Source organism: Pieris napi, chromosome 9, assembly GCF_905475465.1.
Source record: "Pieris napi chromosome 9, ilPieNapi1.2, whole genome shotgun sequence".
NCBI lineage: Eukaryota > Metazoa > Arthropoda > Insecta > Lepidoptera > Pieridae > Pieris > Pieris napi.
Genome location: NC_062242.1, coordinates 5449633 through 5475725, shown reverse-complemented (window position 1 = coordinate 5475725; position 26093 = coordinate 5449633). Strand labels below are relative to the sequence as shown.

Sequence of the window (26093 nt, the reverse complement as noted above, 5' to 3'; positions counted from 1 at the left end):
TCTTAATCTTTTCCCAAAAATATTTTGGAAGAATAAGATTTAAAAAGAAATTGTGTAAAAATATGATGAATATGCATCTTATTACTTTAGAACATTTTATTAAACACCACTTTAAAAAAAATGCAAGTATTTTGTAAAGGATTATTATAATTTAATATTACAGCTTTACATTTCTTTTCCATAGCTTAACCAAATTTCATACAATATATTATCTTCTGAATCATTTTCATTTATTACTCTCAGTGTTTTAAGTGTTTGTAGATAAAATGTCAACTCTGAAGTTACAATACCATGTTGAGGACTTCCATTTGCAACAATGTTCAATTTTGCTAAATGCTCTCGTAGTTTATCCTTAAAGTTTTCATGGACAGTCATATATATTTTCTGAATCTGATTTAAAGGCAAAATATCTATTAAAGCTTCATGTAGCTTAACTAAATGTTTTGATATATTTCGAAATGTTTGTGATGGTACTGGAGGTTTTGCATCCCAACCAACAAGCTGTGAGCATAACATATTGCTCACTATAAGTGATATTTTATTTTCTATTTCTTTTTTATGCCCTTCAATGTCATGCTCTATACTACTGAATCCATTAAGAGCCAGGTCTTTTGAATGTAATTTTTCAAGCAAATTTACTATCATGGGCAAAAGCCATAGTATTACTTGCAAAGATCTGGATACAAGTGCTAAATTTGAAGTTGAAATGGTTTTTAATCCTGCACTTTGTATTGCTCCCGCACCTAATACCAACTGACAGCACCGTGAATTAAAAAGTCTAATTAATTCTAACATACAGTGAATTAGATATTGAACTATATCTGGTGACTGTTTTGTTGCATCACAGTATTCAAGTAAAATTTTAATCAATAATTGGACTATTGCAGGTACAGCATAATTTTCCTTGTTAATTATTAAATATTTTCCATCTGGTTTTCCATTTTCATAGTGTAAAACAGATGGTATTTCACCCATTTCACACATGGTGTTAATAACACTTTGCAATTCATAAGGAACTTCAGCTATTTTCCATTTTTCATTATTAAGTGCAGTAGTTAGTTGAGATCTTCTTTCTAAATGTAAATTTTGAATAAATTTCATTGCAAAGCTTCTAAGTGCTAGTTTTAATGCATTGCTGGAATGACCTGTTATTTCCTCACACTTCAATGAAAAATTATCTATCAACTCAGACAATTTGGATAACTGAGACAGATCAGTAAAAACATAATCTTTATCAGTCCTAGCTACAATAAGATTGGCACACCTTTCATTGCAATAGTCTGAAAGGGATGCAATCAATTTACTAACTCGTTCTTCCAGAGCACTCTGTTCTTCTGGGTTCCAACTATCATCAAAATCGTTTCCAGTAACATCACTCATTTGACTAACATCTTGAATCACATTACAAAGTGATAGAATCTTTATAAATAATTTTATTATTTTTGGAGTAACCTTCTGCAGGAATATGATTCCCTCATTACATAAAAGCCACATATCTGTACTAGATCCTCTCAAAACAATTTCAGAATGTCCATCTCTCTCTGAAATGATTTCTACGACACATTGTTTAATTGTTGTTTGGATTGAAGTCATTGCTTCCATTTTAAAAGTATCTAAAAACTCAAATTCCTTTAATCTCAGTATGCCGGATACTATAGAGACTATTTTATCTTTGTCTGGAATGTTATTATAATCTTTATCTGAACAATTTAAGTCAGCAATTATATACCTTGAAAATTCATCATTAAGCATTTTTTGTATTAACCTCTTCATCTCTGTTAACTGAGAGGAAAGATAACGAAAAGCCTGTAAACCTGAAAGTCTTGTTGACAATACTTTTTGAGTAGAACTAATTAGATCTAGGGCAGCTACATAGTCTGAAGTACTTAATAGAAGTTGTATCATGGGTTGAGTTTGTTGAACTGTACTCATTAATTTAAGTAATTCATGTACATTATTTAAGTTGTATTTTATCTTTGTAAGGCTTATTAATTCAAGAGGACTGGAAGTTAAATTATGTTTAACATCAATTATTTCTTTTCTGGTACATTGAACTGTTTTTATAGCTCGAGCCATTTGTTCCATTATAGTATCATGAGATAGCATAGCATGAAAGAAAGCATCTGATTTTTGGGCAACTTGCTTTGATATTTTCACTTCAACCACATCAAGGTATGTACTTAATGTTTCTTGAAGTATTCTTATAGCTGAATTTATATCTTGTGAATGGGAAAGTCCAGGAAATATTTGCCCAAAATTTTTTGGATCATTAAGTGCTAATGGTTGTTCATAAAATATACTAGGTACTTCACACTCATGTTCAATAATTGGGGCCTTGGACTTTATAGGTATGTTCTCCTTCAACTGACAATGTCTTCTAAATCTTTTTGATATCCTTTTACAGTAAGTCTCAAAGTGCAATAAGGTAATTTCTGGCAAATATGGACTAGGGTATATTTCTACTTTATCTATAAAACTGTCCCCCCATGTTTTAGTAAAAAAGTTACTTTGTTTACCTCTATTAGGATCATTTAAGACTGCTGGCAAATTTAATGAAGATGAGTAAAAGTTCCAATTTTCAGAATCATTTCTGTTGTGTAAATGATGTTGCCTAATATGGTATTTAAAACCTGCTTTTCTCAGATCACCAAACTGCAATGCAGAACAAATTCCATTTGGCCCATATTGGCATAGTATCATAGATCCATCTTTAATACTGTGCTTTTCTTGAATATGTCTGAAAAAATATTAATATTATTAATTTAAACTTGGTATTGGTATGACCTAAACTCAAAAATTAATTTTAAACTATAACAAAATGATTATAGAGCTCCATTACATTAATGACTGGCTGTGCATAGCGGTTTCTTCCGTGGTAGCCTGATAATAAATAGCCTTCCACCAGATAAATGGACTAACCACCACGAAAAGATTTTTTAAGTAATGCTTGACGTCAGCTCTGTCAAACAAACAAATACAGTTTTCAGCTTTATAATATTATAAATGTAAAGATACCAACTTTTCGAATTCCGAGGTCGTAGTGAAGAGTAATTTTGGGCAATGGACACAATTTTGCCATATTGGCGTTTTAGAACAGGCATTCGAATTATTCTCCATAACATGATTATCTTCACCAAAAGACGTTTAACTCGGTTATCTTGTTTGAGTCATTGAAAGTTGAATTAACTATTCATGATTTAAAAATAATATTAATTGTTACACCAGCTTAATAAGACACAAATTTTTACAAAACATGACGAAGGCCCCAAGGCCATAATTTTTTAACTTATTACTTTAAGATAATGTCAAATAACATTTTCATATAATATGACTGTCGAGTGTCAGACGTCAGTAGTCACAGTTGAAGTTTAAATCGCAGACCACAGACACCTATATACTAGACATTAGAGTCCCCATAGAAACAATCAATTATTGCGATCAGAGTAACCCGAAAATTAAAATTTATCGTTTTCATTACGCAAATGAGAAAAAATTTGATTGATGGCAATCGACACATCGTGTTTTGAGGCTCCATGGTGACAAATAACAATGGTTTTATTAATCTCGTGTCTGTGATCTCGTCCGCAGAATCAAACAGAAGCTTGAATGGACTCTCAACTCGAATGTCAAAGGAAATGCAAAAAAATCGACTTAACGAGTTTTCGACTTAAAAAGAACTTCGAGACACATATGATTAATTAATTGTTGAAATTTTGACTTACAGAGGCACGATTTCTTACGACTTACGACTTAAGTTTTGTAGTATATATTTTTAGATATTAAAACGAATTACTTACGTATTTCTTGATTAAACTGTACTCTAAGAAATAGTATGAATGTACGAGGGCGGCACTGAAAATTTCGGGAATCAAGGAATTGACATAACATTACTTTTAAAAAATTTATTTAATGCTTTTCGAAATATTCTCCGCGAAATTTGACACATTTTTCCATACGATGGAACCAATCATTGAAGCAACCATTCCATTCGGTAGTTGGGTGCTCTAAAAATGGCCGTTTTTTAGGCGTCCACAGCTTCTTCAGGTGATGAAAATCTCTGACTGATGTAAACTTCTTTGTTGTAAACTTCTTACATGATATTATTATAAACTGATGACATTTTCAATCTGTTTAGACACTAACTTTTGTCAATGTATTAAAATGTAACCAAAATATTTATTGTTAATTTAGCGTATTATAACCTTCTTAACCATTCTTTAGGTTTTGTCTTATTTCAATTTAATAAGCTAAATAAAAAGCAACATGGATAAATATCTTCGCCCTGAAAGATTTGATATCGACCCGTCAAATAGCTCTGGTACGAAAGCTTGGATACACTGGCATAAGACTTTCAAAAGCTTCATTTTCGTGCAGAAACCGACCGCTCCAGAAACAGATGGACAGTCGGTTCCTCCGCCAGAAAAATGGGACAGCATAAAGTTTCAGCTTTTGATAAATCATATATCACCAAATATCTACACATATATAAGCGAAGCCACGAACTACGAAGAAGCGATCACAATACTGCAAAAACTGTACGTAAAACCAAAAAAATCTGATTTTTGCTAGACACATGTTAGCAACAAGGAAACAACGACCAGAAGAAAGTATCGACATATATTTACAAGCTTTGAAACTACTTTCTAAAGATTGTGACTTTGCGGCTGTTGATGCAGAATCAAACAAAAACGATAGCGTGCGTGATGCTTTCATATCCAGTATATCATCGCATAAAATCAGACAAAGGCTTTTAGAAAACATAAATCTGACACTTGATCAAGCTTACAACCAAGCACTCTCTCTAGAAACTGCAGAGATCAACTCTCAAAGCTTCCGTACTGTGTCTTTAAATGCCGTTGAAGAAGAACCTAAATTAGTCTGTCCCAAATTACAAACTGTGCACGACGAGACCTGCTCTTCTGTTAATAATCCTCGACGACGTAAATGTTTCTTTTGTGGGGCGACAAATACATCCTCGTAAGAACTGCCCTGCATTTGAAAAGTCTTGTCAGCTCTGCAACAAGAAGGGGCACTTTGCCACTGTTTGCAGAAGCTCTTCTAAACCTATAAATTGTATGGTAGTAGGTACTGAAAATCTTTCTTGTATCACAGCTGCGTCACCTTATTCATTACACAAAGCAACTGTACCCGCGTATATTCGAGAAATAAGAGCAGAGGCACTTCTCGTCACCGGCAGCTCCATCAGTTTCATAAATGACAGTTTTGCAAGACTATGCGGGTTAAAAAGAAAATCCTGCAATCAGATTATTTCTATGGCCTCTCTTAATCATACTTCACAAGTAGAAGGTCAAACTTTGCAAAGCCTGAAAATTGGAAATCATAAATATGATAATGTGAATCTTCTTATCGTGAAAAATCTTTGTGCTTATATAATTATCGGCCATGACGTCCTCAAAGAACATTCATCGCTAGAGTTCTCTTTCGGTGGGCCAAAACATCCACTTCAAGTATGTAACGTAGCCGAAGCATCAGTACCAGCTGTACCGCTTTTTGCAAATGTATCTTCCAACTGCAAACCTATTGCTATTAAGTCTCGAAGGCACAGCAAAGAGGATAGTGAATTTATTAAAGAGGAAATCAGAAACCTTACAGAAGAAGGCGTGATTGAAGAAAGTAAATCACCGTGGAGGGCCCAAGTACTAATAACAAAAACCGAAACTCATAGAAAACGTCTTGTGATTGATTACTCTCAGACAATTAATCGTTACACAGAACTCGACGCGTACCCTTTACCAAACATTGAGGACTTAGTTTCGAAAGTGGCAAAGAATATATTTTTCAGCCTAATAGACTTGAAAAGCGCGTACCATCAAGTACCTATACTACCCGAAGAAAGAAAATTTACCGCTTTTGAAACACTTGGAAATTTGTACCAGTTCAGGCGTATTCCTTTTGGAGTAACAAATGGTGTTTCGAGTTTCCAACGAACAATCGATTGGATTATAAGGAAAGAAAAGCTTCAAAACACATATGCGTATCTTGATGATATAACGATTTGTGGCCGTACTCTTCAAGAACACGATCATAACTTAGAAAGTTTTATGAATGCCGCAAAGAAATACGGTTTAACACTAAGTATGCTAAAATGCTAATTTTCTCAAGAGTCAATTAATATTCTAGGCTATAATATTCAAAAGCACATAATTAAACCTGACAGTGAGCGACTCAAGCCACTGATTAGGGGGCGTCCATAAATTACGTGAGGTGTTTTTTAAAATTTTCTATATCTCCCTCCCCCCTGGTGAGATGTCGTGAGATTTTATTCAACCCCCTCCCCCATCCCCTGCTGCTTTTGAACGCCTTAGCTTAGATTTTAAAGGACCAGTTCCAACAAACAATAATAACAAATTCATACTTACCGTGATTGACGAATTTTCACGTTTCCCGTTTGCTTTCCCATGCTCGGATATGAGCTCGAAAACAGTGATTAAACACCTCAACAACTTGTTTATGATATTCGGCATGCCTTCTTACGTTCATTCAGATCGCGGAACAGCATTTCTCTCTGCCGAAGTACAGGGATTTTTACATGTTCGAGGTATTGCCACTAGTAGAACTACAGCTTATAACCCTCAAGGTAATGGTCAAATAGAAAGAAAAATTGAATTCTACTCTTTGGAGAACGATTCTTTTGGCGCTGAAGACGAAGAATCTTTCGGTAGAAAATTGGGAGCAAGTATTAACACAAGCCTTACATTCAATTCGATCTTTACTTTGTACAGCCATAAATTGCACTCCACATGAAAGAATTTTTAGACACCCAAGACGATCTACTAACGGCACTTCTGTTCCATCGTGGCTTACAAATTCTGGACAAGTCTTGATGAAGAAATTTAATCGTACAAATAAATATCAGCCATTAGTAGAAGAGGTTGAATTGATACACAGCAATCCTGATTATTCATACATTCGGTTCCCAGATGGCCGAGAAACAACGGTGTCAAATCGTCATTTAGCACCATTGGGTTCAGAAGGGGTAGATCTGCGAATAAATAATGACTATCATAAAGTCACAGAACCACATACGGAAACAGAAGACCAAAACTTGGAAATTCCTTCATCTAATGAGACGGGACCTGTGGTAATTGATAATAGCAGAGAGGTAAAGACTGATCTACCATCATCACCAACGCCGGAGTCAACACTTCGTAGATCTTGCACTGAGTTACCATCATCATCACCGCCGGAGCCAACACTTCGTCGATCTGGCCGCATCCGTAAAATACCAGAATTATTAAAAGATTATATTTTAAAATAGTGCGGGAAAATGATGTAAACTTCTTTGTTGTAAACTTCTTACATGATACTATTATAAACTGATGACATTGTCAATCTGTTTAGACACTAACTTTTGTCAATGTATCAAAATGTAACCAAAATATTTTACTGTTAATTTAGCTTATTATAACCTTATATTCTTTAGGTTTTGTCTTATTTCACTGACCACGCAATTTATTCTTTATTTTAGGGAAAGTATAGAAATCATTAGGGCTTAGGTCGGGCTGTACGGCGGATGGTCTAATAATTCTTTGTTTTCTTTCTCTAAAAATTCTTTTGTTCTGTGCGCGGTGTGAGAACTCGCATTGTCGTGATGGAGGATGATGCGGCGGTTGCAGTTCTCTTTACGGAGTTCTGAAACGACCTTTGGCAAACAAATGCTAGCATACCATTCTTCATTAACCGTTCTTTGTCCCTCAAGAGGAATAGTCGTACCATGGCCGGTTTTGGAGACAAACGTGGCCACCATTTTTTTTGCAACACTCCGTGAACGAACAATTTTCGTTGGCTTTAACTCATTTTCGATAACCAAAACTCTTAATTGGTTTTTGTTTCGGGTTCGTACGCGTATATCCAGGATTCGTCTCCTGATACGATGTTGTATACAGCATTTGAGGATCCTGCGTGGAATCTTTCGAGAGTTCTGACGCACCAAGTAACGCGAGCCGCTTTTTGCTGTTCACAGAGCGAATGGGGTATCCATCGGGAAAACAACTTTTTTACACCTAATTGTTCTTGCAAGATTATTTGTATTTGACTCATGCCAATGTTTCAAGTTGCCTGAATTTCGCGGTATGTCACATGTCGATCTTCCTCAATCAGCTTACGCACAGCATCAACGTTTTCTTTGGTGACTGCAGTTTTTGGACGACCTTGACGGGGATCATCACTGAGCTTGACACGTCCACGTTGAAATTCAGCAAACCAGCGATTAATTGAGGTTTTGGATGGGGCTTCATCACCAAATGCAGAAATCATCCGGTCAACACACTGTTTTTGTGATAAACCACTTCGAAAGTCATCATCGCTCTTGAATTTTCTCGAGTCAATTCCATTTTCTCAACGACAACAAGTTTGACAAAACTTTGTGACAAGACCGAGATTCTTTTTTAAAAGAAATAAATGGTATTCGATTTTTAAAACCAAGGAGTTGTCAATTAAAAATATTTAAATATGACCGGAACAGTGGTATTATTCCATTCCCGATACTTTTAGTGCAGCCCTCGTATTCATTCATTGCACGTGCAAATCAAAAACCCGCCCCGCTCCGAACTCGAACATTCACTTTAGATTTTATTGCTATTATTTAGGGGCGATGCGGATGAAATATGAAAATAATACGGCTCGTCCGGTGATGAAACGAGAGCATCATCATCCCAAACAAGTCTTCAGAACACTCTCCTTAGTACACTTTGACCTTTGTACAAAACGAATAGAGACGCAATGTCTCTGCGTGGCGAGAGAGAATCAAGCCGATCAGAATATTGGAGGTTCACAATTCGAAAAGATATATATATAGATCACTACGGAATTGAACTTCTTAAAATATCCAACTCCAAGTATACCTACTGAAGCTGAGTGAAGTACTAAGGAGAGCGTCTTCAAATTGAGGAGACACGTCAAAAGGATCTTTCTTGGCTGAAAGCAACAAGACTTTGTAGGGTTAAACTTAACAAGGTTGCTTCTACCCCACACAGAAACTCTCTTCTCGATAGTGCGTTTAAATTTTAGAAATAAGTTTGTTATCGAGACCTTGAATAATAAAGCAGCGATTGCGATAAATCTATAGCTGGATGGCGTCCGAGCGGTCGCTTTTTTGGGATTGGGGTGAACGTGGGCAGATTTCCATGAGCTTGGAAATGTGGCCGATGAAAGAGGTCAGAGGCTTATTTTAAGGAGATCAGGCGTGACTCACAGTTATTTGGCACCGTTGTAATTTCTTGCAATTTACTTACTTAAATTATGCTGAATGACCGGTGGGTCGCGAAGTCGTCAAGAACACAAAGTGCTTGCTCTATATTACAGATGATAGTGTACGGCTGCAGCAAAACATTGATCAAGTGGTTAATTGGAAAATGAGAAATAGATTGGAGTTTAATTTTTCAAAATGCAAACTTATGTCTTTCTCGCTAGCAGGTTTGCTGACTCGTAATAATTATACCATTAATGGTGTAACGTTGGGAAGAGTTTTAGACGTAAAAGATCTCGGAGTATATTTAATTGTGGACCCATCAATTCAGTTTCGAGTGCGATTCCGAGAGATTAACATCGAAGATATTAAGTGCGAATAGTGAAGACAAGTGATAAAGAACTGTGTGATGTGCGCGTAATTGAATTAACAAGTGACCGTATTTTATGTGTGGTAATAAGTGTATTTCTGCGCGTAATGATTATTATATATTAAGTGATTTATTTAAAAATAAACCCTGAAGAGATCTATGGCGTTTTCTATCCGATCCCCTAGATCGTAACAATATAAATAAGATATGCAAAATAGGTCACTGAAACCTGGGGTTCATACTGCGAATTGCTTTATAAAATACTTGTACTACAATACTCTTCTAAACACTAAAATAATGTAAAGCGGCCCTTAGACAATGGTTGATCAGAAGTCACTTGAAAGCAACGCAATAGTGTGTATAAAAATAAAATAAATTCACCCGTTACCTCTAGAAGAGACTGCATGGATGTATGTATCCGCTTATGTACTCGGAAATTATGCGCCTACACTCCAACTTGGTTAGCGAGGTCACTCGAGCGATACGCCTAATTAATAAGATTTCTATCGAATAAACGTACTTTGGCTAAGTTCACATAATCTGCTTGTTATATTAGGTATTAGTTATAAAATGTAGATTAATATTTTTTACTAGTTGTATTTTTATTGTATTTAGTATTACTCGTATTGTGTAGTTCTATCGAATTAGTTATAGCTATAAAGATTGAATAATTATGTGGGAAATAAGTAAATAAATATTTAAGTTTTTTTATTTTTTCAACTTTCTCCCAGATTAATTCTAATAATAGTTAAAATTAATACTAGACATTCGATTTTATTTTAAATATCCGGCTCTATCTCTATCTTGACACGAGTATCCCGTTTTTTCTATTTCTTTGACCAGCGTCTGGTTCTCATTTTGACGATATGAGCTATGCATTTTCTGTGTATGATTTTTTTCTATAATCAATAAAACTTTATTACGAAATATGTCTTAATTTGTATTATTGTAATGATAATATAGCACCATAAATTGCTAAAAGAGACTATGACTTTGGAGGTGACTATTTTTGCTATTATAAGTTATAATTAGGTCGAACGTTCACTGATCTAAATCTTCTGCCAAAGTTTATTTCATAAATGCACGATAAATGATTATGGTAGTGTACCTGTTAAATTATAAAAGCAATAAATTTTATTAAACATTTATTCCTCTCAATTTATGCCAAATGCTCCGATATGTATTTATTTAAAGGGCGTAATCATTAATCCATTATGCATACAATCATCATCCAATATTAATACAGAAAAGATGTAAGCGAATAAGTTTCAGCTTGCGTACCTAACTACGTTTAAACATTACACTAGGTATATTATACTTATGAAATATTGTTTAAGTACTGGTGGAAAGTTACACTTTAACTTAATAAATTAAACGTTATTTTAAACTACATATATTGTAGATAGTAGTGTTCCTATTTGGTCTCGCTTTGAAAGTGCAAACTGTATAAGGTAATCGACGCGACTATTCCTTTTGACAATGATAGCAAGCACACGAAAGAGCAGATTTAAAAATTAAATTCCTTTCTCCGTCCAAACAAAGCACCTTCGCCGGTATCTGTAACCAAGTCCCAATGTTAGATCAATTACTTCAAATACAGAAACATGAAAAAGGTAGGTAATATTGGTTGTTAAATTATTTAAACAATTATTTACCGAAGATTTTTTAACTGGAGATAGAAAAGATTGTAATTAAAACTTAATAGCAGCCACCGGTTATCGAACAGATAACCGGTGGCTGCTTTTCAGCTTTTTCTACAACGTTACGAATTCCTACATCAGCGTTAAGAGTTGTTAAAGCGTATTAGATTGTAGACAATTTTTAAGAGGCACTTAAGTGTATTTCAAACAATCACTATCACCACTGCTTTCATAAGTTTATAAATCTACTAGCTGACCCGGCAAAGTCTGTTTTGCCATGTACCTATATTATTTCTAGGAAACACTTTTTAGTTCAATAAAAATAACTATCTATTATAATGAAAAATAGGTGTTAATTGTAGAGGGGTGAAAATTTAGGGTTGTATGTATTTTTTACTGGGACATTATTAAAAAAAAAAAATTGTACAAATCAAATCACTTAGGGGTATGAAAAATAGATAGTAGCTAATTCTCAGATCTATTGAATATGCATATAAAATTTGATACAATTCGGTCGAGCCGTTTCGGAGGAGTATGGTAACTAACATTGTGACACGAGAATTTTATATATAAGAAGATGACATTTAAAAGCTGTTAAAGATGTAAACTTACATCCTCGGCCTCCATTATATTACAGCATTGTCCCAGTGAAGTGACAGGGTGTCGTTTGAATCCCAGCATGATACTTGGCAAAGACCACGACTCACAAAATCCACGGCATGCATTCGTTGTGATTTTAAACTCTAAGCAATCCGGAATACTGATTGTTCTTGTATGGCCTATAAAATAGTCTTGAATGAAATCTGATCTCGTGTTGGAACCCTAAACTGTTGTTAATTTTATTTTAAGCACAGTTTAGGGTTCAACTTGTATGAAAATACATACACACAGGTTGCACAAAGTTCACCAAAATCTTCCAAGTAGCTTAGGAAGTGTTCAGTGAACACGGAAACCGTACAGACATAATTCTGTACGGTTTCCGTCCGGTATATACGTCATAGTTTACCGATTCGATGGCAGCCTGGTTTTTTCCATGATTCAGTAGCAAGCAAGTTACTAAACAGAAATGTAAATAAACAACTTTGTAAGAGCATTTTGCTGTTGCTTCTGCGTTAACAGTATTCAACACTTAACAATCTGTCTTTTATATCAAACTTCTCAATATAAGAGCAGGTGTTGTCAACGATGGGTATTTTATTATAGTGTAGCTCACCGTTTTCGATGCATAGGTACATACTTTAATATTAGTTGACAAAAACTATAAAAAGAGATTTAGAAGTGAGTAGACGTAGGTACTTACCTACAAATTTATTCAGTATGGAACTAGTGAATATAAAATATTATAATTATTCCTATTATAAGAATTCTTATGAATGTACCTTATAAATCTTAAATTATTTAAAAATATGATTTAATCTTATGGTTTAAATATTTTTATTTTTACCAAAGTTGATCATCTCTGGCTGAGACAGTAATTATTTTTCAACTCATAAATTTGTGTAACTAAATGTCGGGTAAATGTAGCGGAAGATGGGAAAGATAATGAGTTGTTTTTAAAAAAACCTTTGACGCATATAGTATTTAACAATAGATAGATACTATAAAATATACAGGATTATTGGTAGTTATTATTATTGACTTATTTCTGAAGAGTTTCTTCGAAATAAGTTGTTACACATTGTTGGAGAGCTAAAAATATATGGTTACGCTTATATTATTAAAATAATCTGCAAGCCAAGTTTCATAATGTTTTTTCGTGTTTTAAGCATTTTATTGAAAAAAAATTGAAATATCGTTTTTCGTCTCGCATTTTAAAATTTGAACTAGTAATTATTGTTTTAATATTGATAAATAAAAAGTGCTTAATCATTTTTTCTTCTCTTACATCAATTTTTGATTTTGCCGTTTTGACTTATTTTGAAAAAAGCTAAAAAACATATTAACTCTTAAATGATTCACTTTTACATAATCCATTAAAACTATCACAAATAGTCACCCACTTACTAACGGGAATACGTCGAATTACCAATAAATACCTATAGTATATGTATCTTAAGTAAGAATCAAATCTATACTTAAAAAGAAATGCCTTGATTATGATTAAGTATATTGTCTACTAATTACCATGGCAACGCATTCAAACATACTAATAAGTATTCCAATTTGAAACACCATGGATATTGAATACAGAATTCTAAATCTTTATAAAACAAAACAATACCACAAGTGTATTAAACTTTCACAAGATGTGACCAAAAACGTTAATAATAAATTTGTGGAATTTATTCGAATGCGAGCTATGACAGTGCAGGCTAAAATAGCAGGAAATGGATACGAGGAGGTTGAATTCTATGCACATAACGATGATTTGATAAATACGGGTATAGCTAAAACTTCGAGACCAGGGACATCATTTCAAAGAGAAATAAAAACTGCTAATAACGTATGTATAATTTCTACATATTTGTAGGATTTACCAAAAATTTAGGGGTGTATCCTATATCTATAAGTATAAGTGATCGATCGTGGAGCTTAAAACATTGATTGTAATCTGCTCTATGTGTAGCACCTTTTTTATCCTACCTTTTACATATAAATCAAAATAATAATCAGTAATAAGAATATCAGTGAACTCAAAAGTTGCTTCTCTGCGATTACACTGTATGTTTAAGATGTTGAAATTAAAATTCAAAATCATTTATTCATTTAGGTAACACAATGTAGGTTATGAACGTCAATAAAGAAATACGTATATATTAAATGTTTAATGCTTCTAATTTTACATTTACTGCCAGTTCTCAAATCAATCTCCCAAAAAGTGACTTGTCATTGTTTCAGCAAGAGCGAAGATTAGCAACAACTACACTTGGGTCTAGGACAGGAACAGCTGTTCGAGCTCGAACTGCCCATTCCGCTCTGCTGACAGCTTCTCGTTTCTCTAGAGCTGCAACTGCTGCAGCGGCAGGTTCAACCTATTCCGACGCCCCTGTAATACTGAGATTTATTTCTGAAGATGATAAATATTTCTTGCCTGCAGCGAAAACTTTGTTTGAATATATATTTTATTGTGAAAGTAATGTTCGCAAGGTAAGATTGAACATCATAAACGACCTCTCAATATTGACTAGGAACTGGCGTTTAACCAACACCTATAGATTTATTTACATAAAGAGGGTATCGATAGTAAGAAAAAAGTATGATCCAAACATATGACATCGTGTGTGGAAAAATGATAATTCCCAGGTCACTGAATGTCTTTGAGATTCATAGTCATGTTTCTGGTTTAACATGAAACACAAGAATGTCCATGTCAAAGTCTAAGCCACTTAAGAGTTTAATACATTATCAATTTTTTCAGGCAATAGAAGTAATATTTCAAGTCAAAAAACTCGACGAAAAACACGATTGGTGGTGGAGTTACTCATTAGCGCGATGTTATTACGCTCTTGGAATGCATAGAAATACTGAAGACTGTTTAAGACGATCATTAAAGCAACAGAAACACATTTCGGTTTATTTACGTTTGGTAGCTATGTACGTTAATCTTAACCAGCCTCTTTCAGCACTAGATGTTTGTAAACAAGGATTGTCCGTTTTCCACGAATATACTCCGCTTTTACTGGAGCAGGCAAGAATTCATGAAATGATGGGTAACTCAGCGGTAGCAGTTAAATATTATAGAGTGGTTGCACTTCAAAATCCATCGAACATGGAAGCCGTAGCTAATATAGCTATGTATAATTTCTATAATGATCAACCAGAAATTGCTCTAAGATATTACAGGTAAGTAAATAAGATATCGTTTTCGTAAATTATAAGTAGGTAGGGTAGACTGGGTACGGTTGAAACAATTTTGCTAATAACGTCTGTTGCATCGGAACTTTGTACAAGCAATAACAGAAATGTATTAAATTAAAGATCATTTATCTGTCTACCAATGGGCAACGTTATTTGAGATCAGTATATTGTATTTTGTGTGAAGCCTGATAAAAAAAAAAAATTTGTTTCAACCGTCCCTACACGGGTCGGTTGAAACATTGCCTGGTGTAAATTGATACGCATGCAAATAAAACAAAATTTATTAAATTAATTTAATTTTCACGGTCGTGAAATTCAAAAATATTAATGCAATTCAGCTATAACTTAATAAGTAAAACTAAACTTATTATTTCTATATAAAAACAATATTTTTATATGGATGTTTAGTAAAAATACTTAAATTAATAAAATATCACTCGCAATCACAATTGTGGCAAACAGAATTAAGAATACCTTCTTTACACTCTTCATGCGCCCACATTTTACGTTCTGTGCATTGTATCCATTTTTCCCTAGGTCTGTTTTCCGAATGTGGTGACATACATGATACATACAAGACAGTAGCACTCCTATTTTGATGATAACGATGCATTTTGCGTGTTCTCTTTTTTCCTGATCCCAGCAATTGCTTTAATCTCCCCTCCATATAACCTTTTATTTACTTGTTTAGCTTTGATTTGTTTCAATATAATTTCATGTTCTTTCCTTATATTTTCAGGTGTACCTGTGTAGATTGTAGATTTTCTAGGTTTTCTCCTTTTTCGCCCTTCCGCTTCGCTTCGCTTCCGTTTTCGCTTTTTGTTAATTTCCTTGGAGGAGCTTTTGGTAGAGATCGTACTGCTTCCGGCGAAAACATAACTTCTTGTTCTCCATGATCAAGAAACTAAATCAACAACACAAACAACAAAAGCAACACTACAATTAGTGTGCCAACTTGCCGGCTGCTTGGTTCTCCCCTTGCACCCATCAACGCATCACGCACGGTTCTTGAGATATTCGCTCTGTTTCAACCGTACCCAGTCTACCCATTAAAACTGTTGATGATATTTTCACATATAATATTATTCGACACGGTTTCAGCAGACTGCCTAGGTTTGATTCGCGGCGAAACATTAATAGCTGAAGGCACAAAAGGCTAATCACCTATTTTCCAACGAATCAGACGTATTAATGTCACTTGGGTTAGGGCTACACTATATCACAGAAATTTGGTTTCAGACGAATCTTGGCTACTCACATTCCCGGACCAGAAATTTACAACAATTTGGGGTTGTGTTGTTTGTACTGCAATCAATGGGACCTTATTATTCCATGTTTTAGACAAGCCCTCTATTTTTCAACAAGTTTAGAAGCGCGATCAAATATTTGGTTCAATCTTGCGCATGTTTCTTTTGTAAGTTGATTCTAACATTTTTATTAGTTTTTTTTTTATATAATAGGTTATACCGTCTATGGACACTCAAATTGCCCATGGACACTCACATTGCCAGAAGGCTCGCAAGTGCGTTGCCGGCTTTTTAAGGATTGGTACACCATATTCTTATGGTGGATCAAGTGGAAGGAGCTGGTACTGGAGCTCCCGGACGGGACGATAACAATACTCTATGTATGGCCGAATTTGCGTTTTATAGCGTTGCAAGCGGTGGCCCGGAGTGAACCTACCATCTCACCTTGCTGAGCACATCAAGCTTCTGGAGAGGCCAATTAAGCCTTCCCTTCCATTTGACCGCGAAACTGAACGTCATTCGACATGTCAATGCCTAGTAAACCGATGATAGCTGAGGCTTTAAGGAGAGTGTCTTCGAAGAAAGCAGTAGTGACAAAGAGGATTTTTTTGCGGAAAACACGCAAACTTGTGTCTAGATTCCGAGACACCACGTAGCATTGTTTCGACTTCAGACACAAGTTTGTTTGCAAGAACGTTTAAACCAAACATGGGACTTATATTATGGTGGAAAAGGTTCACCGACTCTTAGCACCAGTCTATGGTATAATATTTAATGTTAAGATGTCCTAGTTCAGTTGCTGTTATTGAAGTAATGTTAGTTCTTTCGGTTTGTAAGACACAGAATACTGATGATTTCGGTTCCACAAATTCCAACTGGAGAACTTATAATTGTCACTAAAAGCTTCTCACTATTAAATATAATTTTTCTTATACTAAAACAGCAAAGGAGTGGAAGTTCTCACCCGTAACTTGTCCAGGTTTAATATAGGTCTTTAGTAAGCGGGAGCACACTCAGACATTCTCACCATTAGACCGCATTGCCTGTAGATATAGCTAGGCCAAACGCCTGTCTACAGTACAGTACATAAAAAAAAAACAATTTTTTATTTCAACAGGCCTCTGGTGATTTAATTCTAGCTCGTCGCTGTTTACAAAACAGTTTAGCGATCACTGAGCATCCCCTCGCGCAGAAAGCTCTCCTATCGCTGAATTCTAGGGTGAAAGCACAAAACAAGGAGGGTCTTTAAAAAAACATATTTTATGTCAAACAAGATAAATGCTCTTTAATAGAAGAATCGAAATATTGTAAATTAAGTAATTCTTCACACTTTAAAGCTGCCAACGAATCCAATATGGGTTCAGGATGGGTACGCTGTACCTCTGAGTAATTACTTTTGATTGTTATTGTTGGTTCCAACGATATTTTTGAAATATAACGCGCTTTTATCTGTAAAAAAAATACTAACTAATAAATAAAGAAATGATTGCTAAGACTTTTATTCCGTACCTATTAACAGTGACTTTGGAAAGCAGTAACAAAACACAGCTCGAATTGTTTTCGCATCGCGTCGGCGCTGTGTCTGCGTTACCCGGGCGCTGCAGCGCCGAATTTTTGTTTGTTCGATGGTATGGGATGTATGCAGATTTGTGATATGATGGTAAAAATATACACATAATTACAAGAACATAACGGTTTTCTCTATTATAGCTTGTTTTAAGAGAGTATACATTTTTTTATATAACAGGGGCTAAGCGGACTGGAGGGTTCTCTGATGTTAAGTGATACCACCGCTTATGGACATTATTGCTAAGTCTAAGTTTTAATATGAAAAGATATAATAAAGCGGTCCCTCCTAAATATCAATGAAAGGATAAATAATACATGTACTCCAATGTTATATACTTATATGGATGTTATTTTTCATAGTTTAAGAAATAGTATCAGATTATTCCTATTAATTCTACATATCATATTTGTCGTTTAGATTTTGTACTGTAAATTCTCCGTTACTAGTTTTAAGACTCGATAAAGCTCTGATGTTTCTGTTATTTGCCAATTCGGCATCACTAACCCACTACCCTATTTTTTATTAGGTTCCATAAAAGTCGATAAAGCGCGTTACAGTCGAAGTCGCTTTAAAGAAACTGGTTTCAGTAATATAAATATACGGCATACCTTTTACAACCGGCGTCAAAGGAAAATCTAGTAAATTTTCCCCTCTCGACAGACGGAACGGATGATATAGTATATATATATATATATATATATATACTCTATTACAAAAATTATAAGTAAATTTTATATAATAAAATACCTGATCCAGATTTGCCGGGGACACACCAATATTTTCCCAGCTGTCAGTACCCTTGGGTATTATAAGAGGCTTTAAATAATTTGTATTTTTATCCTTCAGAGATATACCTTTACCAAACCCCATTCCATAAAACATATCCTTTGCTTTCTTCACTAAAGGTGCCTCATTTTGGGAATAAAATATAAGATGTGCCTTATATAAAAATGCAACACTTCTTAAGGTAGTGCAAATGAGTTTTTTCAGTTCAGATTCTGAAAAAAAATTGTTTGGTATTACTTATCTACTACTTATGTATTACGAAGCACCGTCTCAGATCGTCAGACCTACCTCTCTTTTTTATTGTATTGCTTGAAAAAAGGTTAACTTGTTAATATTTTAACTTGTACGTACCTATGTTTTTAAAAAGATCATAGTTTCCTCCTATAATTACTATTTCCGGTGACGTATCTGGATTCTTGTAATTGTTTGCAATGGTTTCCAAGCTAATTTCTAAGACGTTCCATAAACTCCTGCTTTTATTTAAGTCAACCATAATACAAAAATAGAAATTATGCTCTACCGGAACGGCAGTAAGCGCTTCTTTCATCATTTCTAATTTACCTCCGTACTCCCATACATGACATATAGTTTTGTCGATTCCATGTTTTTGAATTGACTTTCTTCCAAAAGAATATTCCAGTACCAACGTCTCTCGTGGGGCTTCATTTTTTTCAAGAAAATTATTTATTAAAGACGATTTTCCCTGCAAAAAGCGAATAAGTAGTAGGAGCAAGTAACTTCACCAACGTACGTAATACCTACACTTAAAAATAGGTACTTACCACATTTTTACTTCCAACTATTATAATAGTACTAGAGGAACTATTTTTCTTCAATTCAGTAAATGAATTTTTCACTAATTTTGAAGCAATTTCTGGAATTGACATAATTTATAATTGCTTAATACAATAATCGTACCTTGTTGTTATATTTAGTAGCACAATTATTGTTCAACTAAATGGTTGTTTGAACGGTTACCAAGCAACGAAATCAGTAAATAGTCACTATTATCTGACTTGTCCAATTAATGGGTACATATCATACAATTCTTTTGTTAGTTCTTTTTATATTTAATTCCCTACTCGAATTAGGCTATTTATAAAAAGTGCATACTAATAAAGTAATCGTTTTGGTAGTAATAAATGAGCCCTTTAGTTTTTCTTGCATTATAAATTATAATATATCTATCATTATCGTTTCCGAGAATGTACAATAGGTCGACATTTATATTCATTATAGCATACATATGTGTCACTTAGTTTAGAAACCATTAACAACGGTTACGGTCGCAACCCCACTGGCCACTACCCCTAATTTTACCTTAGTTGTAAGCTCAAGTTTTAAACAAGACAGTTGACACTTCGAACAGTGTTTAATTTATTTGAACAACAACAACCGCCACCGAACTTAACTCATGGTCTAAGATCCGGCTGCAGGATTAGTGCACACATCGGTTATTTGCCAAAAACCAAAAATACTACATACATAAAAAAAAACATTTTTATGTATGTAGTATGGCCGCTAGTATGTTTAATGAAATAAATTATATTGAATTGATTTTTGAGAAAACATTTCGTTCATTGTTATTTAAATAAAATATCGTCTTCATTATTATTATTATAGGACTTATTTATCTTATTAATAAATAAGGCCGTTTTACCATCCAAAACTATGGACAAAAACACAATAACATTTTAACAAACATTGACGAAATGAAACATTTTTATCGTTTCCTTTAATGTTTGGTTCTCTGGACCCTTGTATGTTATCATTCTACAGCGACGATATAATCGTTTTTGTAGATCAACGATAGTACCTAATCGATCGATAATTTCAATCATTTCATTAATTCAGACCGTTAATATAGGCGAGAATAAAACAAACATTATTATTTTATTACACTTTTATTACTTCGAATTGCTATACACTCTATTAATTTACAAAGTTGTTATTATTTGACCTTACTTCCATATTTTTCCTGATATAATCAGTGTTGATGGTTTATGTATGAAACTTTTGGGATTAAAAATAAACGGCATTATATACGTGAGACATCAGTATCATGTTAGTTACCATGGTTGCAATGTTATTTACATAAATATAAATATGTTTTCAAACACCGTACTAACTTTAATCCATATTTAATAATAAGGCCGAAAGTGTTTACTAAATCTCTTTAATTTTAGAGGTTTTGTTTTATCTATATTGATCAACTGGTAATATTATACAACTGGAGCTATCACCTAGGTACTATTTCCTACACTGTAGTAACAAATATCTGTAAACTATAAAAATTTGATAAAATATGAAAACAATGATGCAATAACTTATCAAGGTTTGGACTAATAAAATCAAAAAGCCTGAAACTGAATAATTCGAGAATAGTCTCATACATAAAAATGTTTTAAATCAACAAGACAACCACAAAATAACATATTCAAGTGCAACAGCATGTGTACTTATTAAAAAATTACAAAGCGTTGATTCTAATCTTTGTGTCAATATAACGCAGAGTAACTTTCTAAGTAATGTTAATGCAAATCAAAATGAGTGAATACTATGAGCGTGCATATTAACGAGCACGTTTATATATTTCACGACATTTTTACTTGTATAAGTTACGCATTAAAAATCATAAGTATCGAATATAGTTATCAACTTTTCATAGTTATTTGAGGTCGTAACGAAATAGGGACGGAGCTAGGTAACAACTTAAAACAGAGATTATTTATTAAGTAATCTAGGAAGCACTTGTTTTAGAGTATAATGGGCCAGCCTTTAAGCCCCTCAAAACAAAACCTGGAGTAGAAGTGCCATAATTAAATACTAATATTTCGCCATTAGTGACATGAAAAAAGTCGCTGGGTAAGCAGAAAATCATTATCAAACTCCTAATAATTTGACGTAAATCACATCAAATTTTATCGTCAACATTGAACAAAAATAAACATGGTTTCATATAAATAACGTTATATTTACAACAATTAAAATATAAGAACAATTTCTCTTAAGCCTCTTTTTTAAACTTCGTTAAATTTACAATTCCAACATAAGAAATTACTCAAAGCTTCTTAAAAGACTTCTTTAAATATTATGTAAACAGACATCCACTACGTAGAGTTAAATTTGCACATCAATTTAAATAAGTAATAGTCTAATAAGGAAATTTAAATTGATAAGAGTTTGACTCTATACCAGAAACCTAAATAACATCTACAATTTAACAAAACCCTCACTACACTTAAATTTTAGTTAAATGCAGGCTATTTTGTACTTAGTATTGTAGCTTATAATTACATAGTATCTAATAAAAAATAAAAATACATCTCTTTAAAAATACAATTGATTCATGAATTTTATATTTGCAAACCTTCGCATAGGGGGAACCAAAAACTTATTTTACTTTTCAAACAAATAGTTTCACTAAACTGCTAGTTGTAGGTAAATCTAAACAAGAATACGATTTTATTTTATTTAATTACAAGACATACTTATGTATGTATTTATTGTTTGTATTATGCATGTCACAGGTTGATCATAGAATTGATCTTTACATGAAATATAGCCAGCCGTATGGAATGGTATAGGGAGCGTTCAAGTATTAGGTCACGCAATTTATGGAGATTATTGACACAAAACCCTCCCCCCTCCCCCATGTTACGCGCCGTAACGTTTTTCTGTACCCAATAATAAAACGTTTCGTGACCACCCAGTGTCTCTTTATATACATAAAAGTTACCATTATGTGGTGTAAAGTACTGGAAAGTCGAAAATAATATTAACAATAACGCGTAATTCAATCCCCACCCCCATCGTAACGTTTTACAAAAGGACCCTCCCCCCTTCCCCAAATTCGTTACGTAATACTTGAACGCTCCCATAGCCAGATCTATGAATAATCAAACATTTAATGAATTGATCAATTCTAGGATCAGGACACGACATAAAGAAATTTTATTGCCGCTCCCTAGGCCATCAAACGAATAATTTAACGCTCCCGGCGAGCTCGTTTAGCGCGTCCCGCTGAACCACTATTCTGTTCGTCATCATCACGCCGTTGTGTTTGGGGCCGTTGAAGTTGGCTTTGAGCAGTCAATTGCAATTGCAAGGCGTGAGTGTTTAATCGTTCTGCAAGCAACAAGGGCTTTAGAGCAGCCATTTTATGACTGTAAAGTGTAACCCGAGGCCTGCTGTTAACTGCTGCCGTTAATTGTTCTCGAACCGTCATTTCTACGTTTGAAGCATCATTCCAGCTATCATTGCTTCCTGTTGAATTATTTTCACTTTGTGTTGGTACATCCTCACCAATATGGTTGTTATCAGTATTGCAGACAATGTTGACTTGAGCCCTCACCTCAGAATCAAATTTTGATATGGTGCTTACGAGAGGTTTAGCCCAACCAATATGAAGAATTGGTGTCTGGCTGCCTTCCTCCCATTTACAGATGCCATCATAAAATCTGTGTGTTTATTAAAATCTATTACAACCTTACAGTAAAGAAGTTACAGAGACAAATTTAAAGGAAATAATGTTCAATATTAGGTTAAGAGGCATCTTTTCAGGATTTGCTATAAGGTCAAAAAGTTGTCAAAAGAAATAGGTAGTACTGTTTAATTATTCGGGTTACCAATACCATTTACGTAAGCTATTTAATACCTCCGACGACTACATAGTCAGGGGATTATCTAGAAAACATTTAAAAAAAAACATTACAGTAAAAAATATATTTAAATATATAATGAATTTCACGTTAGAGAAACTTTAACTATAGTAAAAGTTATAAAATTCTGTTGTTAATTACTAATCGATAAAACAAACAGGGTTGTAAAATAACTTTATTCAAGAACATAGTTGAGCAGTATTTAACTTTACCTCAATAAAGATGCAAAACACTCCGGATCCTTCAAGATTGACCTTGCAGAATGCCCGGAACTTTCAGCCTTCATTAACTGTGGTATTAACTCATTCGCTATTTCTGCAAATTCTTTATAAATTTCTTCATCATCCCGGGAATAATTGTAACTGAAAGATAAATTTCATTCTGATTATTTAATTTCCTTACTTGATTATATGCCAACACATACTAGGAAGGAATAATTTTAAAGTATAATATTGAGCTAGTTGAAACTTATATAAATTACTACAATTTTAAGTGGGATGGAATAATAAAAAGCAACAAATAATAATACAAACTGTCTGATAACATCTCCTGCACAGGCCCAAGCATGAAAAGCTTCCTTGTACATCTTATGGCGGTGGTAGTAACCACCTTGAAATGTATATGGATAAACATGGCGATCATCATAGTGACTTCTAGATGAACGGATTGCTTGTAGATAGAGTGCTGTGGAGTCTGGTTTTGGAGTATTTGGTTTTGTGTCTATAGTTTCTTTGAATAAGCATTGCTTAGATTCATCAGGATAATTTGATAACATATGCTCCTCCAAGTCGGCAAGATTCCCCAAGGCCATAGGGTATGTGTCCAGATGACCTGAAATTTTTAGAAAACCATTAATATCTTTGGGGCCAGCTGCCAATATTTAGGTAACATTTAGTTACATCTAGGTCCTAGAGTGAATTTCACTCTACCATAACATGACATAGTAATATTCAGTAAAGCTTTTCTATCATTCATTTTTTCATAGCCTAATAATAATTTACCTTTGTCATACAGTAGCCATAGAAGTTTATACTGCATTAGAGAAACTTCATGGACATCAATTGTCGGAGTTAAAGTGGGGTTGACAGATGAGACTAAAGCTGCAAGTTCCATAACTCTAGTACATATTACTGGTTTTCCAGCCACATATAGCCAAGAATGTGCAAGAACACCATCTCCTACAGATCTTCCTCTTTTATCTTCATTACCTTTACCGTGCCAAGTTACCTATAAACAAATAATAGTATATTATATAAATATAATACTTTATTGCCTGAACATTTAACTTAAAACTTTATATCACATTTCCATATTTTTTCCAATAATATTTTAACATTATTTTTTTTGGCACTACAGCTAGTTAATTCACAAACATAAATTTATTTTATATAAATATAAAAGGATCTAGAAAGATTGTACCATTATTTATACCTCAGCTGTTTCTTTTCCACCTTTTCCAAAGACCACCCATGCATGATCTTCAGAGAGAGCAAGATGTACATCATTTTTACCCAATACTTGACAAGCAGCTGTAACTGCAAATGCAACACCAAAACAATCCAACTTATTTCCTGTCAAAAAACTATATATTGACTGAAGGTGTGCTCTATCTTTATAGTAACTACGTGTTAACGAGTTCCAAACGACATCTGCAACTCGTTTTACTAATTCTCGTGTTGAATATTCGCCGCCGAGCAATTTAGCATCCACGCCACATTTCATCAAAGAAGTGAATCGTTCGTATAGAGACTTTACTTCATCCCAGGTTAATGAGGGAAACTTCATTTTGAATTTATTGCTACCTAGATTTACATCTTTATCGCTTGCTTTGATATTAGTAAGATTATTTTCTACTGCTCCAACAATAATTGAGAAAAAGGACAAATCTGGTTCTTTCTCCGAACGCAGTTGTTCTTCAAATAGTTCACACACCTTTTGAATGCTATCAATAGGAAATAAATGTTTGTATTCTAAAAGCAAGCTCATTGTTAGATTTTTACATTATTTAATGCTTTTTTTAACAATTTAACTAGCATCTAAGATGAGGTGTGCAAATGTTTACTTAGTTTGTAATCCAGATTTGTAATACTATGTGAAAATTGAAATGTGAATAAACAAGCCGGCTTAAAATTTGACACGATAGGCATCAGTCAACACTATCGTATTTTTTTTTTTATGGCTCTGGCACGATTTGTACATTAGCCAGCGTCAAGTATAGGATTTTTTTTATAATTCATGCTTGTCTTTAGTAATTCGACCGTGTCCTCCATGTACGGTTTAGGCACTCGTCCGGTACCGCACAACCCTCCCAAAGGCCGAGAACAAATTTAAATTAATTTAAAACTTGCCCTCGAACCGGGAATCGAACCCGGTACCCCTCACCTAGCTGCCACTTAATAAGACCGCTAAGCTATGAGGCCTATCGTATCTAGTAGTATCGTATTTAGTAGTTACTAGTGTGCGTTTTCAAATTACAGAGCATAATGCGACTCAGTGCCGCATAATGCTGAAGCTTAATTGGAACGTGAATTAGTTTTCAAATGCATCAGCAGAGTGCGCTAAGTCAGTGTTGAAAAAAATTTTCTGAATGGAGTTAGCAACCTCATTAATGTATAAATAATGTGGTTAACAATAATAATTGGTTGAAAACTTTTTACGCTTATTTTAATAATCAAATTATTTCATTAACATTTTTTTACTGAAATAAGAGAAAACCTTTAAAGAATATAAGGTTTTAACAAGCTAAATTAACAGTAAAATATATAGTTTCATGTAAGAAGTTTACATCATTTACGTTTTGAGTAATTTTTTTT

At 33.9% G+C, this 26093-nt stretch overlaps 5 protein-coding genes and 1 pseudogene across 6 annotated transcripts; 2 read left to right on the top strand and 4 right to left on the bottom strand.

Moving 5' to 3' along the window:
• Positions 1–129: 129 nt before the first annotated feature.
• LOC125052214 (vacuolar protein sorting-associated protein 54) lies at positions 130–3302 on the bottom strand. The gene is made up of 2 exons (XM_047652895.1): positions 3020–3302; positions 130–2737 (listed from the first exon to the last, which is right to left on the bottom strand). Exons 1-2 carry the CDS (start codon positions 3115–3117, stop codon positions 166–168), a joined length of 2670 nt encoding a protein of 889 aa, XP_047508851.1. The 5' UTR covers positions 3118–3302; the 3' UTR covers positions 130–165.
• A 1068-nt stretch (positions 3303–4370) lies between these two features.
• On the top strand, positions 4371–6613 carry LOC125052511 (annotated as a pseudogene).
• A 3918-nt stretch (positions 6614–10531) lies between these two features.
• On the bottom strand, positions 10532–12461 carry LOC125052497 (thyrostimulin alpha-2 subunit). The gene is made up of 3 exons (XM_047653386.1): positions 12225–12461; positions 11831–11997; positions 10532–11135 (listed from the first exon to the last, which is right to left on the bottom strand). Exons 1-3 carry the CDS (start codon positions 12310–12312, stop codon positions 11043–11045), a joined length of 348 nt encoding a protein of 115 aa, XP_047509342.1. The 5' UTR covers positions 12313–12461; the 3' UTR covers positions 10532–11042.
• A 678-nt stretch (positions 12462–13139) lies between these two features.
• LOC125052787 (tetratricopeptide repeat protein 8) lies at positions 13140–17512 on the top strand. The gene is made up of 5 exons (XM_047653815.1): positions 13140–13661; positions 14057–14305; positions 14577–15001; positions 16256–16430; positions 17381–17512. The coding sequence occupies exons 1-5, from the start codon at positions 13392–13394 to the stop codon at positions 17510–17512; spliced, it is 1251 nt and encodes a 416-aa protein (XP_047509771.1). The 5' UTR covers positions 13140–13391.
• An 11-nt stretch (positions 17513–17523) lies between these two features.
• LOC125052788 (cytoplasmic dynein 2 light intermediate chain 1) lies at positions 17524–19695 on the bottom strand. Its single transcript, XM_047653816.1, has 4 exons — positions 19402–19695; positions 18971–19322; positions 18581–18831; positions 17524–17712 (listed from the first exon to the last, which is right to left on the bottom strand). Exons 1-4 carry the CDS (start codon positions 19504–19506, stop codon positions 17524–17526), a joined length of 897 nt encoding a protein of 298 aa, XP_047509772.1. The 5' UTR covers positions 19507–19695.
• A 2717-nt stretch (positions 19696–22412) lies between these two features.
• LOC125052604 (menin) lies at positions 22413–25441 on the bottom strand. Of its 2 annotated transcripts, none has more exons than XM_047653546.1 (5): positions 24712–25441; positions 24282–24507; positions 23814–24111; positions 23493–23642; positions 22413–23079 (listed from the first exon to the last, which is right to left on the bottom strand). In XM_047653546.1, the coding sequence occupies exons 1-5, from the start codon at positions 25264–25266 to the stop codon at positions 22608–22610; spliced, it is 1701 nt and encodes a 566-aa protein (XP_047509502.1). In that variant the 5' UTR covers positions 25267–25441; the 3' UTR covers positions 22413–22607. The 2 variants fall into 2 exon arrangements, with proteins under 2 accessions (XP_047509502.1, XP_047509503.1); XM_047653547.1 differs by having other exon boundaries at positions 22414–23079; positions 24700–24825.
• Between the last annotated feature and the right edge of the window lie 652 nt (positions 25442–26093).